The 20,493-nt window shown below is 43.3% G+C and overlaps 1 protein-coding gene across 1 annotated transcript in view; it reads right to left on the bottom strand.

Annotated features, from left to right (window-relative positions):
* plxnd1 (plexin D1) overlaps positions 1 to 20,493 on the bottom strand; it is a 198,854-nt gene that overhangs the window by 113,482 nt on the left and 64,879 nt on the right. The window contains exons 10-12 of the mRNA XM_059944489.1: positions 14,142 to 14,228; positions 8,850 to 8,943; positions 2,083 to 2,246 (exon numbers count right to left, since the gene is read on the bottom strand). Coding sequence (XP_059800472.1) covers positions 2,083 to 2,246; positions 8,850 to 8,943; positions 14,142 to 14,228 — 345 coding nt within the window. The remainder of the gene's footprint in view (positions 1 to 2,082; positions 2,247 to 8,849; positions 8,944 to 14,141; positions 14,229 to 20,493) is intronic.

The following is a 20,493-nucleotide window of genomic DNA, read 5'->3' as shown; positions in this document are numbered from 1 at the left end:
GGCGTCAGTAATTAATATAGATGGGTGCCTACTGATTGGCATTGACACAACAAGCCAAATGGCTAGTCTCCATGTTGTTTGAATCTACAAATGTTTCAACTGATAAAGTTCAAAATAAAAATGAGGAGACACATTGCAAGGTCTGCTTTGCGCCCTTACATGCTGGGTGTACAGCAGTCCCCCATCTTCATGCCCATTTACCATGTGGTCTATGTCTTGGCAATTCAAATGCTGCCCAGATACTTTGTAAATTTGTATTTATTTTTATTTAAAGATACAGGACAGTAACAGGCCCTTCTGGTCCAAGAGCTAGTGCTGCCCAATTATACCCAAATGGTCAATTAAACTACTAACCCATCCATCTTTGGAATGTGGGAGATAACTGGAGCAACCAGAGGGAGCCCACGGGTCACAAGGAGAACATACAAGCTCTTTGCAGACAGTGGTAAGAATTAAACCTGGGTTGCTGGCACTGTAATTGTGTTACATTAACCTCAACGCTACCATGCCACCTCCAAAGAGTTGAGAACCTGCCTCCACCATCTCACGCAAAATGTTTCAGATTCCAACCAACCACTACATAAAAATATTCTTCCTCACATGCTCTCTGAACTTCTTCCCACATTTCTTAAACCAATGCCCTGTTATGTGCAATAGTTTCTGATTATCTAACCTTTCTATGCCTCCACAGTTTTGTTGCCTTCATTCAGAACCCCTTCCTTTGAAGGCTCTGCTCCAATTCAAACAAACGCAAACAGTCCAGGTTTTTCTCAGAACCGAAATACTCCACCACAGGCAACATCTCAAAGATTCTGAAACTATTTCTTTCTCTCCACTGTCAGATGTCTGAACTGTCTGTGGACTGCACATTGTAATTCCTTTTTTTTTTGCACTATTCATTTATTTTGTAATTTATAGTATTTTATTTTTGTAAATGGCATGCCATTTTAACAAGAGTTAAACCTGCTCCGACACCTCTTCCCTCATTCAAAAGCCCCAGATAGTCCTTCCAGGTGAGATGACACTTCACCTGCGAGACTTTCTGAGTCATCCACTGTATCTGGTACTCCAGGTGCAGTCTCCTCTACATCAGTAAGACCCAAAGTAGATTGAAGGAATACTTCGTTGAGCACCTTTGTTCTATCACAACAAAAGGCAGGATCTCTCAGTGGCTACTCATTTCAATTGAACTTCCCATACCAACATGTTGGTCAATGGACTCTTCTACTGTCATGATGAGGTCAAACTCATATCCTGTCTGGGGAAACTTCAGCCTGATGGCATGACCATCAATTTCTGTAACTTCTTGTAATTTCTTCCCACCTTCTCCCTTTTTACATTCCCCATTCTGGTTATCCTCATTCCCTATCTCTTCTCCTCACCTGCTCATCACCTCCCCACGGTGTCCCTCCCCCTTCCATTTCTTCCATAGTCAACTATCCTCTCCTATCAGATTCCTTACTCAGCCTTTTACCTCTTCACAGGTTTCCAATCCCAAACACAATTGTCCACCATCACCCTGTTTCCTATTACCGAAACAATTTAAGATCACGTGGGGTCTTCTTTTTCGACCAATTTATGAAGTGGAACTTGTCAAAAACCTCTCGTAGGTCCACAGAGACTATATTAGCCAAATGCACTCATCAATACATTTTGTTACTTCTTCAAAAAACTCAAATTGGAAAGAGTTCCCCTGAACTAAGCCACGTTGACTATCTTCGTTATATCTCTATTAATTTGGAGCATTGTGTACAATTCTGGTCATCTACCTACAGGAAAGATATAAGTTTGAAAGAGTATAGAGAATAATTACAAGAGAATTTTCCAGGGTTTGATGACCTTAATAATAGGGAAAGGTTGAGTAGGTTAGAATTTATTCCCTGGACGAAGGAGAATGGGGAGAGATTTGATAGATATACTGCATAGAAAATTATGAGAAGTATAGTAAGATAGGTAAATGCAAGCAGGCTTTTTCCACTGAGGTTAGGTGAGACTAGAGTCTGGATATGGAGGACTCCACCCCTAGAGTATAGAACTGATTTGGTGCATGATAACGCCTAGGGTGAGAGAAGCCTTACTCACCCTGTGGATCTCAGGGGCAGGACAGTTGTCCACAATCTGCCTGCACTCACTCTTCAGCTTGCAGCTCTGCGTTGTCCCACACCAGACACATTGATGTCCCCGGTCATCTCGTCCCCAGCACTCTGAGCAGTCTGAACTGCCACTTGCACAGTTGTACACCTCCACTGCAGAGACATAATATTTGCGTTAGGACTTCCTTTCCCAACCTTGAGGTTAAACTCTCATCTTGAGGTTTAATGCGCTTCACTAGCATTGAAAATTGAAAAGCAATGTTTGGAGATTTCCTGCCAGTCATTGAAAGATTTATGTTTTAGCATTTTTTAGCATGTAATGCCATTTCAGAAAATCCAACTCCTCTTCTAGATTTCACTTTAATCATTGTGACAGGACCTTCAATTCCCAAAGTATAGCTAGATATGATAGAAATGTTGCCTCTACATGCTTCATCAAACATTACCAGAAATGGGACAGCATAGGTTATGTAGCTCCCTTTGCACTACCCCAAACGTTCCGAGTGTGGATCAGGGTCAGAGTAAAACTTCTACGCAAAATGTTCCCATTGCTAGGACAGGGACAATGCAAATCAGAGTAAAATGTCTTCACCATCTGTATAAAACACTCCCATGTTAGGGATGACCCACATTAGTCACAGAATAAAGATATGTCTGCACTGGTCCAGTTGTCAGCAGAGTGGGAAGAGCATATGTTGGTTCACTAGAGGAAGCAGGGAGTCTGCAGAAGGACCTAGACACATTAGGAGAATGGACAAAGAAATGGCAAACTGAATATAGTGTAGGAAAGTGCATGGTCATTCACTTCGTTGGAAGGAATAAAGATGTAGACTAAACAGGAAGAAAATTAAAATTTGAACTGGGATGCAAAGGAACTTGGAAAAAGACTGGAATATAAAAGCAAAGACATAATGCTAAATCTTTATAAGGCATTGGTCAGACCATGCTTGGAGTATTGTGAGCAATTTTTGGCCCCTTATCTAAGAAAGGAGATACTGGCATTGGAGAAGGTCCAGATGAGGTTCATGAGAATGAAAGGGGAGTTTAGAAGAATGAAGGGGGATCTCATTGAACCTGTCAAATATTGAAAGGAACACACACAAAATGCTGGAGGAACTCAGCTGGCCAGGCAGCATCCATGGAAAAGAGTAAATAGTCAATGTTTGAGGGTGTGTTGGACTTCATTATTTGGAGGGCTGAGTTCAAAAGGCCTAATAGGCCTATTACTGTTGCTATGGCTTATGGTCTAACAGCCATGAGACAATGATGCAGCTCTATACAACCCTAGATAGACCACACTAGGAATACTGTATTCAGTTCTGGACATCTCATTATAGAAAGGATGTGGAAGCTTTAGAGAGGGTGCAGAGGAGATTTACCAGGATGCTGCCTGGACTAGAGAACACATGTTATCAGGATAGGTTTGGTGAGCTAGGACTTTTCTCTCTAGAGTGATAGAGATGTACAAGAGGCATGTATAAGAGGCAGAGACTTTTTTTTCCCCAGAGTGGAAATGGCGAATACCAGGAGGCATAATTTTAAGGTGATTGGAAGAAAGAATAGGGGGGAAGACAGAGACAGTTTTTTTTTTGTTTTGGTTTTTTTTACACAGAGAGTGGTGGGTGGATGGAATACGCTACCATGGGTGGTGATAGAGTCAGATATATTATGGACATTTAAGAAACTTTTACATAAGCACATGAATTATACCAGTATTTATCCATTAAAGATAGCAATGGTGAATCACATTTTTCAGCCTGCAGATAATACTTCAAATATACTTTTAAATATACCTCTTTTGAATTACTCTCACTGCAATCCACAGCATGTAATTTCCATCTGAACAATGCACTTTTAAGGCGGCTTAATGATTTAGATTTCACGACCGTCTTAAGGTCTCGGTGGACTAGGCAGGTACAGCACCTCTAAGCAGATGAAGGTTTATTGCCATGGTTGGAAGCAAGGCAGGAGGGGAGGGAACTCTAAGCCAGTCTGAAATGTAGAGGGATGAGGCTAACTCTACCAGCATCTTGTTAGCAAATGTGTAGTCGCTAGAGGACAAAACTGAGGACCTCAGGGCGAGACTGCTGTATCAGGGCAAATGAGCAGTCAAACCAGAAGGTTTCTCAATTTACCGAATGCATCAAACTGCTCATTCGGAAAAGGAAAGAGGTGAAGGTGTGTGTTTCACAATAAACTCTTATGGTGCTCTGATGTGGCAGTTCTGTTGAACTTGTGTTCCTCCGACCTTGGTCATATGCCATCCATTTTATTTACCAAGGGAGCTTGCCCCATAATCCTGACTGCAGTTTATCTACTACCTTCGCCTGATTAAAATCAACTGCTAAAGATATTGCATGCTGCCATCTCCAAACAAGAAACAGCCCATCCTGATACATTTCAAATCATGATTGGGTGCATCAACCAGGCTTGTTTGAAGAAAACTCCGCCCAATCAGCATATGATCTGTAGCACCAGAGGTCCCAACACATTAATGATCTACATTAGTGTTCTACAGTGTTCTACTAAGATAAGGGATGCCCACCATTCCATTGTTCCATGCCCAGACTGCATTCAGTAAATTGGATCACTTCGCTGTCCTTCACCTATCTGCATACAGACAGAGGCTGAAGAGCAAAGCTTCAGAGACAAGGACAACAAAAAGGTGGTCGTGGGAGGCAGAGAATTGGCTACAGGAATGATTCAAGTCATTGGACAGTGCAAGGACTCATCTGCAGATCTGAATGAATGGCTGTAACGGACTCCACAAAATCATTCAAAGTCTTCCCAAATCCCCAATTCCCAAAGCCTTGGATGAACCATAAGATCCACAATCTGAGGAGAGTCAGATTAGAGGTATTCAAATCTGGTGACCAAGAAAGTTACAAGAGGTCCAGGTATGATCTCTGGAAAGCCATCACATGGGCAAAGAGGCAATTCTGGACCAAACTTGAATCAACAAAGGATGCTTGACAGTTGTGTCAGGGCTTGAATACTCTCACCTCTTCAAAATTTGAATCAAGCGACATGGGAGACAGCAAGGCTTCACTTCCAGATGACCTCAATACCTCCAATGCTCATTTTGATTATCAAAACATGGAGGAACCATCACGAACTCCAACATCCCCTAACAATCCTGTAATTTCAGTCTCTGAGGCCAATATGCAAACAGCTTTCAAGTCAAGTCAACTTTTATTGTCATTTCGACCATAACTGCTGGTACAGTGCATAGTAAAAAATGAGACAACGTTTTTCAGGACCATGGCATTACATGACACAGTACAAAAAACTAGACCAAACTACTTAATAAAAAAAAACACAACACAGAGAAAGCTACACTAGACTACAGACCTACACTGGACTACATAAAGTGCACAAAAACAGTGCAGGCATTACAATAAATAATAAACAGAACAGTAGGGCAAGGTGTTAGTTCAGGCTTCGGGTATTGAGGAGTCTGATAACTTCAGGGAAGAAACTGTTACATAGTCTGGTCGTGAAAGCCTGAATGCTTCAGAGCCTTTTCCCAGATGGCAGGAGGGAGAAGAGATTGTACGAGGGGTTATGGGGTCCTTCATAATGCTGTTTCCTTTGCGGATGCAGCGTGTAGTGTAAATGTCCATGATGGCAGGAAGAGAGACCCCGATGATCTTCTCAGCTGACCTCACTATCCGCTGCAGGGTCTTGCGATCTATGATGGTGCAATTTCCGAACCAGGCAGTGATGCAGCTGCTCAGGATGCTCTCAATACAACCCCTGTAGAATGTGATGAGGATGGGGGGTGGGAGATGGACTTTCCTCAGCCTTTGCAAAAAGTAGAAACGCTGCTGGGCTTTCTTTGCTATGGAGCTGGTGTTGAGGGACCAGGTGAGATTCTCCGTCAGGTGAACACCAAGAAATTTGGTGCTCTTTACGATCTCTACCGAGGAGCCGTCGATGTTCAGCGGGGAGTGGTCGTTCCGTGCCCTCCTGAAGTCAACAACCATCTCTTTTGTATTGTTCACATTAAGAGACAGGTTGTTGGCTCTGCACCAGTCCGTTAGCCGCTGCTCCTCCTCTCTGTAAGCTGACTCGTCGTTCTTGCTGATGAGACCCACCACGGTCGTGTCATCGGCGAACTTGATGATATGGTTCGAGCTGTGTGTTGCAGCACAGTCGTGGGTCAGCAGAGTGAACAGCAGTGGACTGAGCATGCAGCCCTGGGGGGGCCCCGTGCTCAGTGTGATGGTGTTGGAGATGCTGTTCCCGATCCAGACTGACTGAGGTCTCCCAGTCAGGAAGTCTAGGATCCAGTTGCAGAGGGAGGTGTTCAGGCCCAGTAGGCTCAGCTTTCCAATCAGTTTCTGAGGGATGATTGTGTTGAATGCTGTACTGAAGTCTATGAACAGCATCTGAACGTATGTGTCTTTTTTTGTCCAAGTGGAGGGTGGTGGCAATGGTGTCATCTGTTGAGCGGTTGGGACGGTACACAAACTGCAGGGGGTCCAGTGAGGGGGGCAGCAGGGTCTTGATATGCCTCATGACGAGCCTCTCGAAACACTTCATCACGATGGATGTAAGTGCAACGGGACGGTAGTCATTTAGACAGGACACTGAAGACTTCAGCACGGGGATGATGGTGGCGGCCTTGAAGCACGTTGGAATAGTGGTGCTGCTCAGGGAGATATTGAAGATGTCAGTGAGAACATCTGCTAGCTGGTCTGCACATACTTTGAGCACTCTACCCGGGATGAACCCACAAAAGGCATTCGGCAAAGACAAGGTACCTGGCCAACTACCAAAGACCTGTGCTGATCAACAAGCTGGAGTGTCCACAGAGATCTTTAACCTCTTGCTTCAGCAGTGTGTGGTACATATCTGCTTCTAGAAAGCTTCAATTATACCAATGAAGAAGAGCATGGTGACCTGCCACAATGACTATCACCCAGTAGCACTTACATCCACAGTGATGAAATGTTTGGAGACATTGGTGATGAAACTTATTAGCGCTTGCTTGAGAAGCAAATTAAATCCACTCCAAGTTCTCTACTGAAGCAACAGGCCCACAGCAGATGCCATCTCACTGCCTCTTCGCTCAACCCTGGAACATCTGGAGAGCATTGATGCATACATCAGGATACCCTTTATCAACTACAGCTCAGCACTCAATACAATCATCCCCTCAAAACTAATCAATAACTTCAAGACCTTGTTCTCAATAGTTCCTTGTGCAATTGGATCCTTAATTTCCTTACTTGCAGACCACAGTCAGTTTGGATTGGCAACAACATTTCTCCACAATCTCCAACGACATAGGTGCACCTTTGCTCTACTCAACTTTATACTTATGACTGTGTGGCTGAGCACAGCTCCAATGCCATATTCAAGCTTGCTGACAACACCACTGTTGTAGGCCGAATCAAATGTGGTGATGAATCAGCAAACAGGAGGGAAATTGAGAATCTGGCTGAGCAATGCTTCAGCAACAATCTCTCACTCAATGTCAACAAGACCAAAAGCTGATTATTGACTTCAGGAGAAGGAAACCAGATGTCAATGAGCCAGTGCTCATTGGATGATCAAAGGTGGAGAGGGTCAACAACTTTAAATTCCTTGGTGTTATTATTTCAGAAGACCTGTCCTAACCCAAAACACAAGTGCAATTATGAAAAAAGTACAGCAACCCTTCTACTGCCTTAGGAGTTGCGAAGATTCGGCATGATATTTAGAATTTTGACAAATGTCTATAGATGTATAGTGGAGAGTATACTGACTGGCTATATCACAACCTGGTATTGAAAAAACAATGCCCTTGAATGGAAAATCCTATCAGAAGTAGTGGATATGACCTGGTCCATCACAGGTAAAGCCTTCCCGGCTACTGAGCACATCAATATGAAACGCTGTCACAGAAAAACAAAATCCATCATCAAGGATTTCCACTACCCACGACATGCTCATCATAACTCACATTACCAGGTTCTGGAACAGTTACTACCTCTCTTGAACGAGAGGGGATAATTTCACTCAACTTCACTTGCCCCATCATTGAAATGTATTCACAAACAATGGACACACTTTCAAGGACTCATCTTATGTGCTGGATATTTCTGTTTCTTTATTGATAATTATTTATTTCTTTTTGCATTTTGCACAATTTGTTGTCTTCTGCCCACCGGTTGAACGACCAAGTTGGACGGTCTTTTACTGATTCTGTTATGAGTATTCTATAAATTTATTCAGTATGCCCACAAGAAAATGAAACTCAGCGTTATATATGGTGACATATATGCACTTTGATAATGAATTTATTTTTACCTTTTTGAAATTTGGACGATAGAAAAAGGAAAGTTTATGTAGGAAGAAAGGGTTAGATTGATCTTAGAGCAGGTTAAAAACTTAGCACAACATCATAGGCATTGTACTGTGCTGTAATGTTCTATATTCTGCCAGCTCAGCACGACTTCACATATCCTCATGGTTGCCATTCCATGCCAAACCATGGGCTATTCAGCTTGTCTAACAGTTCAATGCTGCCTACAGCCAAACTCTTTTATGGATAGGATGGGTGCTGCCAGCTGTCGATTCTAAGTTGGAGCCCTGAACCATTTAACATGCAGTGAACTGTTGAAAAAGCAGCCCCTGACACAGTGGGAGTAAAGACCTGCATCTCAGCATGTAATCCCATAAATCATTTGAGTGAGCATTGGTTCATCAGGACAAAAGTGGCACCCTGCCACACATCCGTAGTACAGTCACACTCGCAGTGTACCAAACCTGAGGTGGCGCTAGGATTGTCAATCAGCTTCTCTGAATCTTCCTTCAGCCTCAGCCTGATGGGAAATTGTTGGCTTGCATTGTGTGTCAACAGCTGAAAAAACAAAGGAAATGGTGGTCTACAAAGAGGTTCAGAAGGAAGCAGGGAACAAACAGTGGTGAAGGTGCTCTGGGTGCTGGGTCTGGATGTGTGCAATATTGCCAAACTAATCCCAGTGACACCCATGCCCAGTAACCAGGAGATGCTACCCAATATAGTTAGACAAGCATTTAGAACCATAGAACATTACAGCAAAGAAACAGGCCTTTTGACCCTTCTTGGCTGTGCTGAACCATTTTTCTGCCGAGTCCCACTGACCTGCACCCAGCCCATATCCCTCCATACAACTCTCATCCATGTATCTGTCCAAGTTTTTCTTAAATGTTAAAAGTGAGCCCGCATTTACCACTCCTTCTGGCAGCTCATTCTACACTCCCACCACACTCTGTGTGAAGACGCCCCCTCCTAATGTTCCCTTTAAACTTTTCCTCTGGGTTTTTTTTTTACCTCCCCTAGCCTCAGTGGAAAAAGCCTGCCTGCATTCACTCTATCTATACCAGGGGTCGGCAACGTTTACCACTAAAAGAGCCAATATGGACACATTTCCCACAGAAAAGAAAACACTGGGAGCCACAAAATGAAATAACACTGCATACAATGGGTTTTTTTTTTGCCTTTATGCTATGTATAAACAAACTATAATGTGTTGCATTTTTGAAATTGATGAACTCCTGCAGAGAAAACGAAATTACATTTCTGCATGCAGCAAAAACATTTTGAACTCCGAAAAAAAGACGTTGGGTTGAAGGTTACTACATAGGTAGCCTACCTTGGATCGAAGAATTAAAAGAATGCGCGCACTGGCGGGTGTCAGGCATTGGCAGTGGTGATGTATATTAATAGCGATAAAAAACACGTTGTAGCGGTGTAGCGCTACACGCAGCGCTAAAATAAAGACTGCAGTCAAAGGTAACTTTATTCGAACTAAACAGCCTTGCTTTAAAGCCTCCCTCAACCCGCCCCCCCCCCCCCGTGGGTGCGGATGCTCCAAAAGACACGTACTCACAAACCCCCGTAGGCTATCTCCCTTAGTCGGAACGGTGGCTAATTGTGAGCCGTTTCGGATGTGCCAGGAAACGGTGTCTCCGCAAAGTTTTCATATTGTACAAGATCACCATAATCTTCAAATTTCGAATTACATTTCAAAAGCTAACAAACCACGGGGAGCCGCATCACAGAGATCAAAGAGCCGCATGTGGCTCTGGAGCCGCAGGTTGCCGACCTCTGATCTATACCCATCATAATTTTATATACCTCTATCAAATTTCCCCTCATTCTTCTACACTCCAGGGAATAAAGTCTTAAGCTATTCAACCTTTCTCTGTAACTCAGTTTCTCAAGTCCCGGCAACATCCTTGTAAACCTTCTCTGCTCTCTTTCAACCTTATTAATATCCTTCCTGTAATTCGGTGACCAAAACTGTAGACAATACTCCAAATTCAGCCTCACCAATGCCTTATACAACCTCACCATAACATTCCAACTTTTATACACTATATTTTGATTTATAAAGGCCAATGTACCAAAAGCTCTCTTTACTACCCTATCTACCTGTGACGCCACTTTTAGGGAATTTTGTATCTGTATTCCTAGATCCCTCTGTTCTACTGCACTCCTCAGTGCCCTACCATTTACCTTGTATGTTCTACCTTGGTTTTTCCTTCCAAAGTGCAATATCTCACACCTGTCTGTATCAAACTCCTGCCATTTTTCAGCCCATTTTTCCAGCTGGTCCAGATCCCTCTGTAAGCTTTGAAAACCTTCCTCACTGTCCACTACACCTCCAATCTTTGTATCATCAGCAAGTTTGCTGATCCAATTGACCACATTATCATCCAGATCATTGATTTAGATGACAAATTACAATGGACCCAGCACTGATCCCTGTGGCACACCACTAGTCAAAGGCCTCCACTCAGAGAAGCAATCCTCCACTACCACTCTCTGACTTCTCCCTTTGAGCCAATGTCTCATCTAATTTACTACCTAGCTAGGTATACCATGTATACTTGACTGAATCTTCCTAACTAACCTTCCATGTGGGATCTTGGCAAAGGCCTTACTGAAGTCCATATAGACAACATCCACTGCCTTCTCTTCATCCACTTCCCTTGCAACCTCCTCGAAAAACTCAAATATATTTGTTAAACCTGACCTACCACGCACAAAGTCGTGTTGACTCTCCCTAATAAGTCCCCGTCTATCTAAATACTTGTAGATCCTATCTCTTAGTACTCCTTCCAATAATTTACCCTACTACCACTGTCAAACTTACTGGCCTGTAATTTCCTGGATTACTTTTAGAGCCTTTTTTAAACAACGGAACAACATGAGCTATCCTCCAATCATCCAGCACCTCACCTGTAGACACCAACATTTTAAACATATCTCCCAGGGCCCCTGCAATTTCAACACTAGTCTCCTTCATGGTCTGAGGGAATACCCTGTCAGGTCCTGGGGATTTATCTACTCTGATTTGCCTCAAGATAGCAAGCACCTCCTCTGTATAGGTTCCATGACCTCACTACTTACTTCCATTAACTCCATGCCAGTTTCGTTAGTAAACACAGACACAAAAAACCCATTTAAGATATCCCCCATTTCTTTTGGTTCCATACATAGGCAACCACTCTAATCTTCAAGAGGACCAACTTTATCCCTTACTATCCTTTTGCTCTTAATATACTTGTAGAAGATCTTTGGATTATCCTTCACCTTGAGTGCCAAAGCTACCTCACGTCTTCTTTTAGCATGTCTGATTTCTTTCTTAAGTATTTTTTTGCACTTTTTATATTCCTCAAGTACCTTATTTGCTCCCAGCTTCCTATACATGTCATACATCTCTCTCTTCTTCATCAAGAGTTCCAATATCTCTAGAGAACCAAGGTTCCTTATTCTTATTCACTTTGCCTTTAATCCTGACAGGAACATACAAACTCTGCACTCTCAAAATTTCTCCTTTGAAGGCCTCCCACTGACCAATGACATCCTTGCCAGAGAACAACCTGTCCTAATCCGTGCTTTTTAGATCCTTTCTCATTTCTTTAAGTTTTGTCTTTTTCCAGTTTAGAATTTCAACCTGAGGACCAGATCTATCTTTATCCATGATCAAGTTGAAACTAATGGTGTTGTGATCACTGGAACCAAAGTGTTCCCCTACACACACCTCCATCACTTTTCCTAACTCGTTTCCTAATATGAGAACTAATATTGCATCCTCTCTAATCGGTACCTCTATATATTGATTTAGAAAACTTTCCTGATCACATTTTACAAACTCTAACCCATCTAGACCTTCAACAGTATGGGAGTTCCAATCAATATGTGGAAAATTGAAAGCCCCTACTATCACAACTTTTATGTTTCCTGCAGTTGTCTGCTATCTCTCTGCAGATTTGCTCCTCCAATTCTCACTGACTATTGGGTGACCTATAATACAACCCCATTAATGTGGTCATACCTTTCCACCCATATGGCCTCAGTAGACAAGCCCCTCTAATCTGTCCTGCCTGAGCACTGCTGTAACATTTTCCCTGACTAGCAATGCCACCACCCCCCCACCCTTCATCCCTCTGCCTCTGTCACGTCTGAAACATCAGTACCCTGGACCATTAAGCTGACGGTCCTTCCCCTCCTGCAGCCAAGTTTCACTAATGGCTACAATGTCATAATTCCATGTGTCAATCCACGCCTTCAGCTCGTCAGCCTTCCCCACAATACTCCTCGCATTGAAATTGAAACACCTCAGAAGATTATTACCACCATACACAACCCTTCTATTTGTGACTTTACATGAACCTTTAATATCATTTATTTTCACCCCCGTTCCACTATCTACCCTGGCACTCTGGTTCCCATCCCCCTGCAAATCTAGTTTAAACCCCCTCCCCACCTTCCCCAATAGCACTAACAAACCTCCCTGTAAGGATATTGGTCCCCCTGTAGTTCAGGTGTAACCTGTCTCTCTTGTACAAGTCCCACCTGCCCCAGAAGAGGTCCCAATGATCCTGAAATCTGAAACACTGCCCCCTACACCAGTTCCTCAGCCATGTGTTCAACCTCCAGAGCATCCTACTCTTACCCTCACTGGCACGTGGCACAGGTAGCAATCCTGAGATTACCACCCTCGAGGTCCTGCTTTTTAACTTCCTACCAAGCTCTCTATACTCACTCTTCAGGACCTCCTCACTCTTTCTTCCTACATCATTGGTACCAATGTGCACCATGATATCTGGCTGCTCACCCTTCCGTTTCATAATGCTGTGCATGCAATCAGAGACATCCCTGACCCTGGCACCTGGGAGGCAACAAACCATCTGGGAGTCTCTGTCGCGACCACAGAACCTCCTGTCTGTACCTCTATCTATCGAGTCCCCTATCACTACCGCTCTCCTCTTCTTCACCCTCCCTTCTGCACTGCAGAACCAGACTCAGTGCCAGAGATCCAGCTTCTACAGTTGCCTCAGCCAAAGATTAAAGAGGCAGGCAAATGACAATTTGGAGACCTGAGATAGAAAAAAAAGCCTTCAATTATATAGTGCCACTCTCACATCCATCAGATTGCCATTGAGCCTCACAGCCAACCTCATCCTTCTTGGAAGTATCACCATCCCAACAACTGGAAACAGAACAGGCAATCTGTGCACAGCAAGATCATACATGCATCCATTGCAGACTCTCATATGCAGACTTTCATACACAACTAAGTTTCCAAATAGCACAAGCATTTATTCACAAGCTCTCTTCCGCAAACTTCTACATGTACGAAGCTAGTAAGAACCAGATAAACTGTCCCTGGGAGTGCTAACTGTTGGCCAGAGCTTCTGGGATAAGCATCTATTCCTTTCCAAATATTATTGTGGTCTTCAGTGTTCATGTGAGAAAGAGGTATAGTCAGGACCTTCTCCTAATGACTCATAACATACACAGCAATGCCACAAACTCGAATGGAGAGACAGCTTCAGATCCCTGGGATATTCAGAGGAGAACCTCACCCACAGAGTAACAGCTTACAGAAGGGTTAGAAACTGGTTTATAGTGTTAAGTCAAGGAGGCTGCTCAGAGATGGGAGGTTGAGCTCAGTATGTGGGTAAGGGTTATTGGACTGCCTTTACTATGTGACTATTTAACACCAGCTGTTTGCAGTCAATGCCAGGGGGAAAAACTGCAAAGGTTTTCAGTGCTGTACTTACCTTGACACCCTCACACAGTACGTGGGAACTGTTGAACCACCGTGCCTCATGAACCTGGTGTCCAAAGTCACACTGCAGCTTACTGCCCTGAAGCAGAATTAAAAATGGTTAGAATGGTAACTACTCCCACCTGGGTCAACCCCCACACCCTGCCTCTTCCTCATTCAGTCCCTCCCACAAACGCCCCAGTCTGAACCCTCATCACCTCGCCCTCCCCACATCTGGTGCCCCGAAATCCAACCCTCCTGTTCCGATCACTACTTCCCTAGCCGCTCTCAAGAGTAAGTGTTCATTACGGACTAGAAGGACCGAGATGGCCTGTTTCCATGCTGTAATTGTTATATGGTTACATAATATCTGAACTTCCAGCTAATCCTAACCCTATCCCTAATCCAGCCCCACCATCCATTCTCTGGACTCTAGACCTACCACTCCTGGTATGAAATCCTAGGCTGAGCATCCAGAACTGGACTCCAATTACCCATGTTCTGAACTCCTAATACTACCAACCCAGCTCTGGACTCTTCGACCTATCAGGTCTGGTTTGGACCCCCAACCTGGTCAGGAAGCTTGAAAGAATGCAGAGATTTGCCATTTTGTGCATCATAGTTCCCGAGAGGACATAGGACTGCAAAGAGGGAGAGAGAGGTTAAAAGAAGCGGGAGCATTCGGCACATTTTGCAGGCCACAGTTCCTGAGGAGACATTGGATTGCACATAATTAGGCATTTGGCAAGGTCCAATAAAAAGAAGTTAGGTTTAAGCAGAGTGGTTATCAGGAAGCAGCCAATGTTAGAGTGAAGCTTTGGTCCATAGATGCTTCAGTGAGTAGAAGCATAAGGTAGAGTCATTTTCTTTATTTATTCTTTCTTCCTTATTGCACATAGGCCTGTCAGTTTGACGTCAGTGGTGGGTAAATTAATGGGAAGTATTCTTAGAGATGATATATACAATTATCTGGATAGGAACAGTCAACATGGATTTCTGCGTGGAAGGTCATGTTTGACAAATCTTATTGAATTTTTTGAAGAGGTTACCAGGAAAGTTGATGAGGGTAAAGCAGTGGATGTTGTTTATATGGACTTCAGTAAGGCCTTTGACAAGGTTCCACATGGAAGATTAGTTAGGAAGGTTCAATCGTTAGGTATTAATGTTGAATTAGTAAAATGGATTCAACAGTGGCTGGATGGGAGATGCCAGAAAGTAGTGGTGGATAACTGTTTGTCAGGTTGGAGGCCAGTGATTAGTGGTGTGCCTCAGGGATCTGTACTGGGTCCAATGTTGTTTGTCATATACATTAATGATCTGGATGTTGGGGTGATAAATTGGATTAGTAAGTATGCAGATGATACTAAAGTAGGTGGTGTTATGGATAATGAAGTAGGTTTTCAAAGTCTGCAGAGAGATTTAGGCCAGTTAGAAGAGTGGGCTGAACGATGGCAGATGGAGTTTAATGCTGATAAGTGTGAGGTGCTACATTTTGGTAGGAATAATCCAAATAGGACATACATGGTAAATGGTAGGGCATTGAAGAATGCAGTAGAACAGAGTTATCTAGGAATAATGGTGCATAGTTCCCTGAAGGTGGAATCTCATGTGGATAGTGTGGTGAAGAAAGTTTTTAATATGCTGACCTTTATAAATCAGAGCAATGAGTATAGGAGTTGGGATGTAATGTTAAAATTGTACAAGGCATTGGTAAGGCCAAATTTGGAGTATTGTGTACAGTTCTGGTCACTGAATTATAGGAAAGATGTCAACAAAATAGAGATACAGAGAAGCTTTACTAGAATGTTACCTGGGTTTCAGCACCTAAGTTACAGGGAAAGATTGAACAAGTTATGTCTTTATTCTTTGGAGTGTAGAAGGTTGAGGGGGGACTTGATAGAGGTATTTAAAATTATGAGGGGGGTAGATAGAATTGACGTCGATATGCTTTTTCCATTAAGAGTAGGGGAGATTCAAACAAGAGGACATGAGTTGAGAGTTAGGGGGCAACAGTTTAAGGGTAACACAAGGGGGAACTTCTTCACTCAGAGAGTGGTAGCTGTGTGGAAAGAGCTTCCAGTAGAAGTGGCATAGGCAGGTTTGGTATTGTCATTTAAAGTAAAATTGGTTAGGTATATGGACAGGAAAGGAAGGGAGGGTTATGGGCTGAGTGCAGGTCAATGGGACTAGGTGAGAGTAAGTGATCGGCACGGACTAGAAGGCCTGTTTCCATGCTGTAATTGTTATAAGGTTATATATTTAGAGCAGTAGCAATGCCAGGGAGGATAGTGGAATGCTCCTCTTTCAGGGTGTAGGTAGGTAGGGAGACCTCCAATGTCCCTGATGACTATACTTGCAAGAAGTACATGCAGCAGCAGCTTCTAAAAGTTCATCCAGTTGCGTCTGTTTGGGGATGACCTAGCAGAGGAAACCCACAGCAGTCAGGTCTCTGGCACTGAGCCTGGCTCTGTGGCTAAGAAGGTAAAAGGGAGAAGAGGCAAATTGTGTTGATAGGGGATTCATTGGGGAAACAAAGTTTCTAGATTTGCAGGGGGATGGGAACCAGAGTGCCAGCGTAGATAGTGGAGTGGGGCTGAAAATAAATGATGTTAAAGTTTCATGCAAAGTCACAAATAGAAGGGTTGAGTGAAGGGTTGTAATAATCTTCTGAGGTGTGTCTATTTCAATGCGAGGAGTATTGTTGGGAAGGCTGACGAGCTGAGGGTGTGGATTGACACGTGGAATTATGACATTGTAGCCATTAGTGAAACTTGGCTGCAGGAGGGGAAGGACCGTCAGCTTAATGGTCCAGGGTACTGATGTTTCAGACGTGACAGAGGCAGAGGGATGAAGGGTGGGGGGGGGGGGGGTGGCATTGCTAGTCAGGGAAAATGTTACAGCAGTGCTCAGGCAGAAAAGATCAGAGGGCTTGTCTATTGAGGCCATATAGGTGGAGTGCAAAAACAGGAAAGGTATGACCACATTAATGGGGTTGTATTATAGACCACCCAATGGTCAGTGAGAATTGGTTGAGCAAATCTGCAGAGAGATAGCAGACAACTGCAGGAAACCAAATTGTGATAGTAGGGGATTTTAATTTTCCACATATTGATTGGGACTCCCATACTGTTCAAGGTCTAGATGGGTTAGAGTTTGTAAGATGTGTTCAGGAAAGTTTTCTAAATCAATATATAGAAGTACCGATTAGAGAGGATGCAATATTAGTTCTCATATTAGGAAACGAGTTAGGACAGATGATGGAGGTGTGTGTAGGGGATCACTTTGGTTCCAGTGATCATAACGTCATTAGTTTCAACTTGATCATGGATAAAGATAGATCTGCTCTTCAGGTTGAAATTCAAACTGGAAAAAGGCAAAATTTAAAGAAATGAGAAAGGATCTAAAAAGCATGGATTGGGACAGGTTGTTCTCTGGCAAGGATGTCGTTGGTAAGTGGGAGGCCTTCAAAGGAGAAATTTTGAGAGCGCAAAGTTTGTATGTTCTTGTCAGGATTAAAGGCAAAGTGAATAAGAATACGGAACCTTGGTTCTCTAGAGATATTGGAACTCTGACAAAGAAGAGAGAGATGTATGACATGTATAGGAAGCTGGGAGCAAATAAGGTATTTGAGGAATATAAAAAGTGCAAAAAAAACTTAAGAAAGAAATCAGGTGGGCTAAAAGATATGAGGTAGCTTTGGCAGTCAAGGTGAAAGATAATCCAAAGAGCTTCTACAGGTATATTAAGAGCAAAATTAAGGGATAGTAGGGGATAAAGTTGGTCCTCTTGAAGATCAGAGTGGTCGGCTATGTATGGAACCAAAAGAAATGGGGGAGATCTTAAATGGGTTTTTTGCATCTGTATTTACTAAGGAAACTAGCATGGAGTCAATGGAAATAATGCAAACAGGTAGTGAGGTCATGTAACCTATACAGATTGAAGAGGAGGAGGTGCTTGCTATCTTGAGGCAGAGTAGATAAATCCCCAGGACCTGACACGGTATTCCCTCGGACCCTGAAGGTGACTATTGTTGAAATTGCTTGGGCCCTGGTAGATATACTTAAAATGTCGGTATCTTCGGGTGAGGTGCCGGAGGATTGGAGGATAGCTCATGTTGTTCTGTTGTTTAAGGAAAGCTCTAAGAATAAGCCAGGAAATTATAGGCTGGTGAGTCTGACATCAGTAGTAGGAAAGTATTAAAAGGTATTCCAAGAGACTGGATATATGAATATTTGAATAAACAGGGACTAATTGGGGTTAGTCAATATGGCTTTGTGCATGGTAGGTAATGCCTAACCATTCTTATAGAGTTTTGCAAGGAAGTTACCAGGAAAGTTAATGAAGGCAAAGCAGTGCTTGATGTTTACATGGACATTAGCAATGCCTTTGACAAGCTTCTGCATGGGAGGTTGGTCACTAAGTTTCAGTCACTTTGTATTTAAGATGAGGTAGTAAACTGAATTAGATATTAGCTTCACAGGAGAAGACAGAGAGTGGTAGTAGATTACTGCCTCTCTGACTAAAGGGCTGTGACTAGAGGAGTGCCGCATGGATCAGTGCCATGTTGTTTGTCATCTATATCAACAATCTGGATGAAAATGTGGTAAACTGAATCAGCAAAGACTGGGGGTGCAGTGGACTATCAAAACTTGCAGCGAGTTCTGGACCAGCTGGAAAAATGGGCTGACAATGGCAGATGGAATTTAATGCAAACAAGTTTAAAGAGTTGCACCTGGAGAGGACCAACCAGGGTATCAATTGCATGATGAGTGGTAGGGCACTGAGGAGTGCAGTAGAACAGACAGTTCTGGGAATGCACATCTGTAGTTCCTCAAAAGTGGTTTCAGACTTAGATAGGGTGAAATAGTAAGTTTTTAGCAAAGTATTGAGTACTGGAGTTGGGGCGTTACGCTGAAATTGTATAAGACGTCAGTGAGGCTTTATCTGGAATATTGTGTGCAGTTTTGGTCACCTGCATACAGGAAAAATGTAAATAAGATTGAAAGAGTTCAGAGAAAATTTACAAGGATGTTGCTGGGATTTGAGGACCTGAGTTTATAGGGAAAGTTGATCCTAGAACATAGAAGATTGAGGGGAGATTTGATAGAGGTATACAAAATTATGAGGAATACAGACAGGGTAAATGCAAGCAGGCTCTTTCCATTGAGGTTGGGTGAGACTACAACTAGAGGTCTTAGGTTAAGGGTGAAGGAGAAACGTTTAAGGGAACGATGAGGGGGATCTTCTTCACTCAGATGGTGGTGTGAGTGTGGAACGAACTGCCAGTGCAAGTGGTGATGTGGATTGAATTTCAACATTTAAGAGGAATTTTGCTAAGAGGCATGGAGGGCTATGGGTTAGGTGCAGGTCGATGGATCTAGGCATATTAATAGCTTGGCATGGACGAGATGGGCCATGTTTCTGTGCTGTCATGTCTTATGAGGATACTTTGAGTGAGCTAGAACATTTCTCTACAGCGAAAGAGGATAAGAGTTGACTTGATAGAGGTGTACCAAATAATAAGAGGCAGAGTTCGAGTGGTTAGCCAGAGACCTTTTTCCCAGGGCAGAAATCGTCAATATGAGGGAGTATAACTTTGATGTGATTCGAGTATAGTGGGGGATGTCAGAGGTAAGTTGTTGGTTTTTTTTAAGTACAGAGAGTGATGGATCCATGAAACGCCTTGCCAGGGGTGGTTGTAGAGGCAGATACATTAGGACATTTAAGAAACTCTTGAAAGAAAAACAGAGGGCTACGTGGGAGGGAAAGGTTAGATTGATCCCAGAGTAGGTCCTAAGGTTAACACAACATCATGGGCTGAAGGACTTGTGCAATGCTGTAAATTTCTATGTTCAATGTTCTAACCCCTGGCCTGGACTCATTGATCCACCAGCCTTGGTCTAGATCCTCAAAGCCACCACCATTGACTGGAGCCCTAGCTCCATCAAAATCCTTTCCTCTGTACCCTGAACTCCAGCCTCCCTGCTTGCGGGTCCTCACCAGTACCTGGTGCCCTGGCTTTGTGATGTGGAGGGGAGTCTACTGGTACTGGTGTGACCCTTCACTTACTACTCTTCCCCAAATGGTGCAAGAACTGCAGATTTGGGAGGTTTTGGTGGCATTGCTGTGATGAACTCTGTGAGCATTTTGTACGGAATACACATTGCAAATTAATTATGTTTCTGGACTAACATCCATAGGGCTGCATGACAGAAGCTTGACATGAGTTTAATGAAGGAATGGCATGTGGATATTGTCGACATGGAATTCAGATAGGCCTTTGACATTCAGGACGAGGTAGTAAATTGGATTAGACATTGACTTTGTCGGAAATGGTAGTAGACGACTGCTTCTCTGACTGGAAG

This window comes from Hypanus sabinus, chromosome 19 (assembly GCF_030144855.1).
Source record: "Hypanus sabinus isolate sHypSab1 chromosome 19, sHypSab1.hap1, whole genome shotgun sequence".
Taxonomy (NCBI): Eukaryota; Metazoa; Chordata; class Chondrichthyes; order Myliobatiformes; family Dasyatidae; genus Hypanus; species Hypanus sabinus.
The sequence above is the reverse complement of the archived record's forward strand: the minus strand, read 5'-3'. Positions and strand labels throughout refer to the sequence as shown.